The following is a 12,539-nucleotide window of genomic DNA, read 5'->3' as shown; positions in this document are numbered from 1 at the left end:
AATTGGTCATTGTCTGGCTAGCTGAATTCAACTTTATTGTGTGTGTATATATATATATTATAATCGCCTTTATCAGCCTAGCTAAATCTATCCATAAAGCTAGGGTGTTTAACCAATTACTCTAGAGGGATAGCTAAAGCTTTATTGTATACATATATAATTACATTATGGGTATATGGATTCAATTTCTTAAGCTTGTCAATAAGAACTTGTTATAGTTCAAGTGTTGTTGAAAGTCAGAAAATCTCATCCTCAGAGTTTAATTTCCAAGCAACTGACTTAAACTATATTCACCTACTCGACTATTCCATTTGTGAATATCATGATCATCATTAAGCGTCATCAACAAAAGTAGAAACCAATCAGCTTTGCAATCTTACGTGCAAGATGCCCCATTTTATCCACATCCTTATATACCTGAATACCAAGCCTTTAATTATCTCTTCATGTAGAGAGAATGCTAGCTTGGTCCCTGCAAGAGAAGGGTATGGTGTTCGAGTGTATCTTCTGGGGTAAGGTCAAAGGTCCTTGTTTTATCAGTTTTTAATCTTGTAACTTCGTCAAAGATCCATAACTCTAATTATTTAAAGAGTTTTTAATTCAGTTGATATTCAAAGAATTTCAAGATAACAAATTTCATTTAATGCTCACTCTCTTTAAAGTAGCATAAATTCATTTAAATATCCTTACAAAAAATAAAGTTGAGAAAGTACAAGAAACAAGTTCAAAAAAGATGCTACAAACATAAGGTGAGACTGCGATGAAAAACGACCTTTACTAGTTCAGCTAGGATGCCCTATTTCTCCTAGAATGGTGGGTTTCTAGTTGGATTAGGGTCTTTACCCTCACTTGCTCCCCATCTCTCGATCATTTCTCTTGTCAGGTGATAACTCCGTAAAAAGATTGTTTTTAGTATTTTTACTTAACTTATTGTTTGTCTAAACATTGTTGTAATATCATATTAGCTGTATTTAGTTGTATTTAGGTCATATTTGCATGTGGTGGATAAGTTTTGTATGGTCAAGATTTATTTGGCTTAACTGATACTGCTGGGGAGAAAGGGCTTTTGTGGGTTGTGTGTGCAGGAAATGACTTATGAAGAACATTTCAGCCATGACAAAACATTTCACAAGGGCCAATGGAACACAGAAGACGAAGAACAGATTTTTCTTGCCAAGGCAAAATTTATCTTGCAAGTCTAAAGTGGAACTGACGAACTGCTGATGTCACCTTCAGGATGTCTGACTTACCTCACGTGCAATTAATCCCTTCAAGAATTTAACCACCTTCAACTGCCTTTTTATTTATAGCATGGACAAGTCAACATGGGTATTTAGGGACTATTTAATGACATAAAACCCTAGAGAAATTCCCATTATAAATACCCCTTTATAGCCGCCAAGAAGAGGAGGCAAGGAGAGAATTTACCGTAAGCGTGGAGTAAACAGCTGCAGTACCTTACCTTCCATCGTTCCCCAACTCGACCATCCTTGGTGCCTTCCATAGCCAGACTATAGCGGAGCGGCGTTCAGGCCTCGAGAGATACTGGCCGCCAGAGCAGGTGTGGTGCTGGTCAGAGTTGTCACGACAGAGCCCCATATTTCAGAGTCTTTCTTCCTTTGTTCTTAATTTCTTTAATCTGTTTTGGGCATGTACTAAACAATGATACTTTTGGATGATACTTTGGCAACATCATGATTTTTTTTACTCGGTGTTGGTTTTTGTTTTGCCGAGATTATTATTTGATGGTTAATGAATGATGTATTATGATTTTGCTTAATTTGTTTTGTTTATTGTTTTAATATTTTTCCTTGACACTGTAAGAATTTTTGAGAGATTTACTAGTGCCTAGACGAAACATTTCTAGACTTTGTAACATCTTTCGAGAGATTATCATTTTTCTAGAAATTGATTCTTAGATTCAAGAGAATTAAGATAGATCTACGTGAGAAATAGAATAGATCTGGGATGGTGATGTTTTAACCTACCTTAGAGATAAGGAGAGGGTTTTAATCGACTAAAAGATATAAATGCTTGAGTAAGATAGACAATGATTATAGTTCACGTTGAGGGGTATTGCCACAACAACAGTCTGACAAGCCAAGGGTTGTAGCTCACGCTGAGTAGTATTGTAATAACAACCATTCTAGAATACTCCAACAATCCTGTCGGACAGCCTAAGCATATCATAACAATTCCTTATTGACTTAGAATTATTTCTCGCTATAGCAAAGCCAACCTAAGTGCTATGTGAAAAGTCTGAATATGTGAGGTTATTATGAATATATTTGAATCAACATTTTTAGTTGCCTTATTTATTCTTATTTGTTACTCTTGTAGATTTTCTTTGCCTCAACTAAACTTTTCTGCAGCCATACTTCACAATATTCTCCTGCTTCAGCAACTCTTTGACACCTGTTCATTTAATCCATTACTAATTGTTTCTCTATTTTGACAAGAATTCAAGGACTAGCTCGTGACACCTAGTTCTAGTTATGGTGAAACATCAAAACCCCTACCAATCACTGAGGAGACAATAACTCACTTACCCTTTATTACTTAATTCGACTGTGTTCACTTACACAGATTTGCTTACCTTAGCATATACATTTACAAGCGATCATCAGAACTCCCTTGTCAACGAGCTTTTCTATCTCTTCCATCAATGGTATGCATTAGTCAGTGTGATGGCCTAATACCCCCAGATGAAAATCGCAAGCACTACTCAAGTCATAGCCATAAGCAGATGGGCTAGTTTTCACTCTTAAAGACCTTGGAGTGAGGTACTGATTCTTGATTAAAGGGGATTGCAAGTCATAAATAGACACTTGAAAAACCTTGAGGGTCGTATTTTTCCAAGACATCTTTTGCGGCCAGTCTCGGATTACCTCTCTTTTAATTTCTTTCTCGTTATTTCCCATTTCTTTATCTTTTTTTATCATCAGAGAGGTCTCGAGAGTTGAATCATTTATCTCTACCTCACATACCTCACTTTCCTTGATTTTGTTCATTTTCCTTTTACGTTCTCTTCCGTATGTACTTCACTCGTTTCGACCCCATTAACTCCATTATGGGGGATGAATCCAAATTGTTTGACCAAAACAGACTGATTTGTAACATCCACCTCTATAACTCCATGAGCCAAAAGATCTTGAACTTGGAACTTGAAGTTACTGTAATTCTCGATGGAGTGTCATCGGGCTTCGGCATGATATTCACAAGAAACTTTCTCATTAGACCAACTCAGATAAAGGAGAAGTAGAGGCTTATCCAAAAGTGGAGTAATTAGTTAGGCTTGGAGCAACTTGGGATATAACTTGATGTACGAAAGTGAAGGAAAATTGAGTAGAAACTCTTTTTATTATGACAATCTTGAAGACCTTGTGAATGATCATCGAGATGTTCGTTTTGGAGTATCAACTTTTGAATAACGTCTTGTGAGAGATATTGGTTTACAGATCTCCCTTCATGATAAGTTTTGAGCTTCCGGGGAGCTTAGGTTTTCCATCTTCAAAGCATAACAACCCTTCCATGATGAGGATTTGAACTTTTAATCTTATGACCGCACAACTTTCAGTAGAGTGGCTAGAATCTCTAGAATGATAGCCACATGAATTTTTGACACATTTCCAATTTGGACGTATATAAGTGTTAAGCCTTGGAGGAATAGACATTAGGAGGCCACTTTCGAAGAAAAAAGGGTAACAAGTCTGATTATGAACTTGAAATCAGAACGAGAGGTATCATCTTCTTTTTATTTATATTCTTTTAGCCGTCTTTACTGGTATTTAAACTTCTTTTAGGCCTCTTTTCTTTGAGTCATGCTCAACTTTCATGTTAGAAGTTTCACCCTTAATTTTTGCTTTTCCCAGCATTATCTTTGTCACATTTTCTAGAATCATACCCGATTTTTGGAGTTGACTTGAATTACCACATTCCTCAATAGGTTCTTGATCATTTGTTGTCACCGCATTGGTTGCACTACTAACATTCATATTTTCACTCGAAGTCTTCATATTTTCTTGCATAATAGGGTCATATAACGATTTCTCCCCATACATTACTGTAATCATCATGCTCATTAACTTGAACATATGTTCATTTGACTCAACTTGGAACTTTCTTGCTTCATCAATCATTTCTTGTTTGGTCTTTACGAGTTGCTCTTGGATTCTCTCAATCCTACTAACACGTGCTAATATTTCATTCACTACTTTCGATATTTCCAAAAACACGTCCCATGTAACTTTAATTGGCTCTCAGAAATTATGCCACAATATTTTTTTATTATATTGGTATTTTGTTAATGGATGTGAAAAATATGACTATTAATGAATAAAATGCAATGCGAAAAGGTAAATACAATATGGATGCAATGTAAATACAATGCAAGGTGTTGATTCTGGAATAATTCCTTAGAACAACTTTTTATATTAGAAACAAAGTTCGGTTACAAGGCTTAAACATATCACAGATAAATCTGAGCTATCTCTCCTAGTTGTTGCATGTGCCCCAGTAAATCTAAAATCCTCTGAGCTTCTTCAGTCTCTGGCTTCAACCCTTCGCTTACAACCTCAGCTTCATATGATAAGTCAACCAAGTACTAAGCCACTCCTTGAGCATGTTGCAGGTAGCTCACGATTAGATCATACCTTTACTTAACTCTCCACTGAGCCTGTTCCCAATGATGGCACCACTGTATAACTCCTTCATAGGGGACTATCGGTAACTCACTTGCTATTCTCTAAAAATCTTGAACCATGGCCTCGAGTTTAATCACACACTTCTTCAAGATTTCAACTTCCGCACAGTTTTAATTGTTCTCTCGACTTCAGTACCGTCTCAAAGCTATTTATAAACTCAAGATTCTACATTTCAATCTCTCGCTTTGAGCCTGACTCTCTTGCAACTATTGTTCTAACACACTTTTATCCCTTGAAAGTAGTTTTGCTTGATCTCTACTCTACTTAAGTTTCTCACTGCTTTTCCCGACTTCTCTTTTTAAACTTGCCACTTCCTGTCTCCATTCAACGGGGGACTTACTTGAGCTAGTGTTCATCTGGGCCTTGACTATTCACTGGTAAGATAACTGGAGATCATCAAAATCCAATTTGAGTTGTTTCTCTACTTTTTCAATCGGTCGGCTCGACCCTTTTAGTTATCTATTTCTAAGCTTCTCTGGTACGACTCATCATCCAATCTCTATAACGTCTCCTTCCACTATTTCTTTTCGGCCTCAAAATCAAGTCTAGCTTGTTCTAGTGGAGATGGTACCACTTTGAGATGTTCTTCCATAGGCTGAGTATTTTTGGCATTGACCAACGGGATATTATCATTAACTCTGTTGCTTCTCCACTCCTCGTACTCTTGTGACAACCTTAAATCGAAGGTAAAGAGACTAACCCTACGAGTGTGCTTCCAAGCATCGACAACCCCTTTGACTTTATTCTTATACTTCTTTTATCGGAATGCGAACTCAGACTTGAGTAAATCCTAAGTTACCGGAATGAACTGTCTCGACCTATACTGTCTGGAAACCAGTAACAGAGCATACCCTACAGAACCCTATATACATAGAAACAAAACCTAATCTCTTTCTCCGCACCTATACAATATGTCTGAGGAAACGTTCCACAAAGCATACCAAAAAATATCACCGTATCAGATGTCTTTGAAAATGACCATCCACTTTTCCTCGGTGAAATCCCCAGGCCATTTTCGAGAAATGAAATCTTTCAAAGGTGAAAATCATTCTAAGAAGACTCTACCTGGTGCCCTCTCGATGTGTTTGAAGTGACTGAGGATCCATACTAGCAATAGCGGTGTGCATCCTATGAAGCGTCATTCTTCTTCTCATTTGTAAGAGTTTAGGGAACGGAAGGTTTTTTCTAAGATAGACGAAACGGGATCCACATGTCTATCCAATCTCTCTAACAGGTCTACCACTGTTACATCAACGTCTTCCAGAGTCTTCGGGAATATGACTAGCCCATAAATACCCAAAGCAAATAGGTCAATTTTCTTTCGTCTGTCAGAATAATGGTCGATCACTTCTCTTAGAGTGGTCCAGGTGACACACTTGTTATCTCCCTTTTTTATGCCTCTTACGGTCCACTATTCACTCATGCCGGTCATCAGAAGTAATTTCTTATTGAAGGAATGAGTATTTGTCGGCTTAGTGTACACCTTGTCTGCTTGGAATCCTGACATCGATCAAGGCGTGATATTCCTCTATGGTAGGTGTCATGTCGACTCGACCAAAAGTAAAACATCTATACGTAGGGTTCCAAAACTTTACCAAAGCTCTAAACAAATTTCAGTCAATCAGAGCGTATAAGAGATACGAGATGTCACCGTAGAGTTGATAAAACAACTGCTTATCATATGTTTCACTCTTTCCCCAAATCTCTTTCAACTCACTCAAATCTTTTTGACAGACGTTGATGTGAGTACCCAATTAGATCTGACACGTATCCAGGCTGTAAATTATCTCCATTTATTAGCTGGGACTGCTCGGACCATCTCATAACGTCTGCATTATCTTCTACCTCTTTTTGAATCCTTCGTTCCATATTACTAGCATTCTATATGGACATCGGTCACGGATCAACACCAATGGGATGAATAGTGCAATGTAAGATGAGAACAAAATAAACAAAAGGACAAGAGAAAATTAGTCAATAATCATAAATGAATTAATCGGATATAATATAATTTGTCGATAAAACCTACCCCACATGCTGACTACCCAATCATACTTTAGTAGATCCTACCCAAATAGAATTTCTACCCACACGCTTCGTTTATAGAAAATTCTAACCTTATATCATCTAGTTCGCATGCTTATTCGAAAAATTATACTTAGCCACGTGATCTCTAGTTTGCATACATTTATTGGGGAATCAAAATTACATTACAAAAATTAAAAGGCTCAAATAGGTTTTTCCTTGTGTACTCTCCTCACGGGATTCTTATGATTTGGGTAAGACTCTATCTGTGTTCTAAGTTTACTACATGCTAGGTTCAGTTCTAAAGTAAGAGGTCCTCAAATTGTCCTTGTCGTTGCCCTCTTGGGCTACTGAACCCTCAATCCTGACCCATCACAAGCTTTCAGAACGAGTTCAATTCGAGGGGACACACCTCCTTATATCCATACGGAGGTGAAAACCATCACGAGGGCCATAAGGCATGAGCCCCATGAGCGATCCACTATCCTTTACGAAGGTAAAAACCACACGAGGGAGTAGATTCTCACTCCTACTTAAATAGGAAAAAGTAGGGTTTTTATAATACCCCAAAAATTTAGATAAGGACCAAAATGTAAATTTTGAAAGTTTGATGGTCAAAGTATAAAACTTGGAAAATTGTAGGGAATTGAGAAATTTCCTGAAAATAATTTCATTCTATAAATAGATAGTTTACTCTTGAGAGCGGGGTTTTATAGAAATCATATTTTTGGATTTGGAATTTTAGTAAAGAATAATTAGAAAGGGTTAAAGCCGATAAGGAATCGGTAATTCAGATTGAATTGGAATTTTACAAATATTTGAAGGTTGTTATAAAATGGTTGGAAATATTATTTAATATTTTAGATCAGAGAAATTTGGTTTGGAATTGTGCAATTTTTCAGATATAACCGAAATAGTGGAATTTAGTGACTAAAATGCAAGATTTGAAAAATTTAGGGGAAATTTCAGAAATAAAAGTCAGAATAATTCAGCTTTGACTTTGAAATATGATAAGGATGAGTTGTCATGGATTTATGGTGAATAAGAAGATTCATTAAGGGTGATTTGGTCTTATCTCAAGTGAATGAATATTTTATTCTTTTAAAGTTAGATTAAATGTAAATTAAGATGAAATGTACCTAACATTTCATTTCACATGCTCATCTTCTTCTCCAAATAGACGTGGGTTTTCTCCTAAGGTAAGAGAAAGCTTCAACTCAATTTTCAAGTAATTTACTTAGGATTTTGAATAAGTTGTAAATAGAAAATTGTTATAAGCGAAAAACGCTATCTTTTGGTACCAATATTGCATGATAATCTAGCTAGATTTCAAAGATCCCAAATCTAAGGGTTTGTGTTCATATAAGAGATCATGAAATTGATGATGAATATTGATGTTTGTGAGATAGTAGATTCATATTCAAGCATGTACGATGAATAGAACATGTTTAATCTTTTTAGAACTTGTTCTTTAAGTTTCAGCCATGGATTGTTTGAATGAGAAAAATTATGGAAAAATTATATATGGGTTGGAAATGATGAAGGAGATGTTGATTCTTGTATTTTAGGGGTTATGAAGAGTTGCTTATTTTAAAGAATTGGTGGTAAGAATTTATGAAGAACCTAAGGATGAAGTTAAAGAAAACAGTTTAGTTTTTGAATTTAGCAGTGGGTTCAAAAATTCACCAGAAATTATATAAAACTAAATTGGAGGTTATTTTTATATATTTGTGTTCATATATCAATCTAGATTTTTTTTAAAACAAACGGGGATCAATTCACTACAGCAAAACAGAGTTTTAGCGGTGCTTTTTTAGTCTTATAGCGGCGTTTTTAAGCGTCGCTAAAAGTATTTGCGGCAATAGGAAAAACGCCGCAAGAAGCGCCAGCAATACCAACGCCGCTAAAGTTAGCGGCGTTTGAGAACAAAAAACGCCGCAATAGGTCAATATATATTACGGCGTTTTTTGAACAAACGCCGCAAAAGGTCGATATCTATAGCGGCGTTTTTGGAACAAACGCCGTAAAAAGTTATGATATATAGCGGCGTTTCTAGAAAAAAACGCCGCAAAAGGTTAGATCTATAGCGGCGTTTTTGGATACAAACGCCGCAAAAGAGCAGGCCTATACTGGCGTTTTTAGAACAAACGCAGCAAAAGGTCAGACCTATAGCGGCGTTTTTGGACACAAACGCTGCAAAAGGTCAGACCTATAACAGTGTTTTTAAACACAAACGCCGCAAAAAGTCAGACCTATAGCGGCATTTTTGGATACAAACGTCGCTAATTACCTTTAAGCTAATATTAATAATTGATTTTGCATATTTCATTTCTGCTATACATCACCTAAATTTATATCTAGCTTTATCTAATTAACAACAACTATACATTTTAATTAAGACAAAAAACATAAAGAAAAATACTTAACAACAAAATAAATTAAAGTTTTTTTATGGAGAGATAACCTTAAAAGACATTAAAGTATAAATGAGTTACAAATGAACCTCAAAGTGTAGATATACATGGATTTGTTGTTCGATACATCCTCAATTTCACTAGCGTCATCATCATAACCTCCAGATATGCCTTCTAAAGCTACTTTGTTTCCCACTTCATTGGAATTTGTCATATTCATCGTCTTGACATCTTATTTGAAAGTATCATTTGACAGTGAATGATCTCTCCTCAATAGATTAAATACAAATGGGAAACGTTGTGCCAGTCTATTGAAGAAGCCGCTTTTTGTTGAAGTTTGTTCTTCAAGATTACTGCAATTACAATAATTTAGATGAGACTAAGAAGAGAAGGAAACAACCAGCAGAACTTGCATTCATAACCTACATGTGAGTGATTGAGAACTGAAAAAAGATGTTGCAACAAACAACAAAAACAGGAAGTCAGGAACCATGAAAGCTTTATCTGCTTATAGTGAATGTTGAACCCAGAAAAAGAACGGCACATGTCAGCTATATCTAAAATGACAAACTATTATTACTGAATACACTACATATGAGTACAGTTTTTACATATTCTACAGCAACATTATCATGTAGTGTTGTCTGTAAAAGTAAAACTGGAGACGATGGCGTACAAAGCATTTCTAGTAAAAAGAAAAGTTTGGCTCCCAAATGTTCTAAATAATCTAATTGGGAGATGACTTTAACATAACATTGAAAATAAGAATAAAAGTTACCTGCCCTGTGCTTTTCATATTTTGTGACAATGCCTAGATCTTTTTGATATTCAGCTGCAGAAATGAGGATCTTCAATTATGCGCTATTGTTTCTCAAATCCTAATTTGGAGATTGTAAAATTTTGTATTCTTGATTCCCCATTTTCAGTCAGGAGGATGCCACAAGCTTCACCAACATAGCCTTATTCATATATCTTCTTTTTCTTCAGAAGGGTAGGAAATATGGAGACCATCCCGATAAGGAAAAGCACGGACAAGGTCTTGAAATCATAGAGGTCCTTAACAGACCTGAGATCCCCAAGTGTGAGGCCAGCCTGAAAGAAGATACAATGGTGGTCTTAAATCAGATAAGTTATCTGAATATATATGGCTGCCATCTTTTTCTATCATTTGACTTGCATACAACACCAACAGATTGAAATGAATTAAGTCTCAACACAAAGTTAGAGACTCGATTCCATTACAACGAATGATCCATTAGATGTTGACAAATAAATATACCCAAATGACATCCATTGAACCCAACCTGACATTAGGAAAATGTATCCAGGGAAATTCAATAATATATGAAGTAAGAACCCTATTACAATAAGAACCGATTCTTTATCAACAAGCACCTACTTCAAACTTTTTTTTTATAGAAATCTCCCTAGTTAGTCTCTATGGTTGAACAACTCAATATTTGGCTAAAAGTAGAAAACTGATATATAAGGATATGTATAGTGATCTTGTAGAAACTTTTCTTATTCCAAATTGTTAAGAATACACATCAATTAATATAAAACCTTCACAAACAAGGCATAGCAATAAATTGGATATGACACAAGCATATGTTTTATTTCAACGGACATTTTCAGGTGACAATACCAACAGTAACAGAAAAGAATATAGGGTAAAACAAGTGAAAGATGCTAAATTAAGAGGGAAAACACGAACGAACGAATAGTTCCAAAGACAGTAACAAGAGGAAAAATGAAGGTACCTCAGCTTGAAAAAACCTTAATTTATCAGGCCACAAACAACTGACCAAAGGTCTGCCAATCAGCTTTGATAGAAAAAAGCAGGAGCATGCTCCAGCTGTGGCATTGAAGACAACCAAGAAAAGGCCTTTAACACCAAAGAGAGCTCCAGCTAGCAAAGACATGAAAATCGTTCCAGGAATCATAAAAGTTTGCATGAAGATATAAGTTGAGCAGTAACCCAAAATGAATTGTGTTGGGTAATCCTTTGCATATGTTGCAATATTATCTCTGAAAAAGAACAGAAAAACAAGGACTTCAGTAAAATAAGTTGCAGCTAAAACATCACAGAAAGAAGTTTCACGACAAAGTAGAAGCACCCGGCAACAAGAAAGTAGTAAATAAACAAGTAAACTAAAGTACATGATAGAAATAAATTAGGAATGGTAATTTCAGCAACAATGCATTGTTAGTACATAGCTGGATATACTCGGTATGCAATATTCTCCCTACAATTTGCATTATTCGATGCCCTCACATGATCCACATATGAACTAAACTCATCATTAGTCATAGATTGCTTTTAAACTCCCTAGTGCTACATATTAAGGACAAAACAAATCAAAGGATTCATTCCGGGCAGAATATAAATGATAAGAGTTCTCATCCACAACTATTTCACCTACAATATAACACAAAAAAGAAGGCATATTTCAATTTAAAAAAAATTAACTACAATTATAAGCTAAAATATTCCCAATAGTTCTCTCTAGCTCAAAATCTTATATAAACCACAAGAAATCTAAAATGGGCATTTCCAAAATCAACAGCAATGATCAAATCCAAGGATTTGGCACACAAATTAAGATTATTTCTTCATCAATTGAGAGAGAGAACACTAATTTTTATTATAAAGGGGGGGAATCCTACTTGAGCAATCGCAAATCAGAGATGGAACGAGGGATCTTGAGTTTCCCATACTCGGTAGCGGGCATGGTCAGGTAGATGCAGAACAAGCCGGTAGAAAAAATCAAGAAAACCCCGAAAAAGGCAGCCAATTCCCACCTTGAAACGGGGAACCTCTCTGATTTTAACCTCTTCCCCGACGGAGAATCGTCATCTTCCTTGCTGCTGATGCTCAACAACGCCGCCGCAGCACTCTCCTCGTCCCTCAACACATTCCTCGGAGCCGCCATTTTAGAACATCGACAAGATGAAAGTGCATAGAAACAAAGCTGTTGGGGGAACTTAGGATCCCAAAAGAATATAATGACGTTAATAGATGGAAACAAAAGGTTGCTGAAGAATTAAATAATCGTTTATGTGGGAATAGAATGGGGTGTTATGATGAACCCTATTTTGAAGAGAATTTTTTTTTGAATTGGATGTGCGAGACCCCAGAGACCTTTAAAGCAATGCTTTCTTTTCGATGCCCAGACTGAATCTATGGAATTAGGGTTTTGTTTCGATATGTTAAAGTAGTGTTCAGTAGCAACATTTTTTTACGTAAACGCCACTAGGTAATATGACAATTACGGCGTTTGGTATTAAAACGCCACTAAAGTACGAGTCTATAGCGGCGTTTGTGTAAAAATGCCACTAAAGTACGAATCTATAGCGGCGTTTGGTATTAAAACGCCAAAAAAGTACGTGTCTATAG

At 36.0% G+C, this 12,539-nt stretch overlaps 1 protein-coding gene across 1 annotated transcript; it reads right to left on the bottom strand.

The window, feature by feature from the left end:
- Positions 1-10,102: 10,102 nt before the first annotated feature.
- On the bottom strand, positions 10,103-12,138 carry LOC120209287 (uncharacterized membrane protein At4g09580-like). Its single transcript, XM_039208328.1, has 3 exons — positions 11,810-12,138; positions 10,948-11,170; positions 10,103-10,234 (listed from the first exon to the last, which is right to left on the bottom strand). The coding sequence occupies exons 1-3, from the start codon at positions 12,073-12,075 to the stop codon at positions 10,103-10,105; spliced, it is 621 nt and encodes a 206-aa protein (XP_039064259.1). The 5' UTR covers positions 12,076-12,138.
- Positions 12,139-12,539: the final 401 nt, after the last annotated feature.

This window comes from Hibiscus syriacus, unplaced genomic scaffold (genome assembly GCF_006381635.1).
Source record: "Hibiscus syriacus cultivar Baekdansim isolate YM2019G1 unplaced genomic scaffold, ASM638163v2 tig00018586_pilon, whole genome shotgun sequence".
Taxonomy (NCBI): Eukaryota; Viridiplantae; Streptophyta; class Magnoliopsida; order Malvales; family Malvaceae; genus Hibiscus; species Hibiscus syriacus.
Note: the sequence above shows the minus strand (reverse complement) of the source record. Positions and strands in the feature narration are given on the sequence as shown.

What these genes read in the sequence shown, in the direction of transcription:
- LOC120209287 (XM_039208328.1), bottom strand. Translation starts at nt 12,075, where the DNA reads ATGGCGGCTCCGAGGAATGTGTTGAGGGACGAGGAGAGTGCTGCGGCG. An exon ending in TCTGATTTGCGATTGCTCAA is followed by an intron (nt 11,171 to 11,809) that starts GTAGGATTCCCC and finishes GTTCTTTTTCAG; the next exon opens with AGATAATATTGCAACATATG. An exon ending in AGCTGATTGGCAGACCTTTG is followed by an intron (nt 10,235 to 10,947) that starts GTCAGTTGTTTG and finishes ATCTTCTTTCAG; the next exon opens with GCTGGCCTCACACTTGGGGA.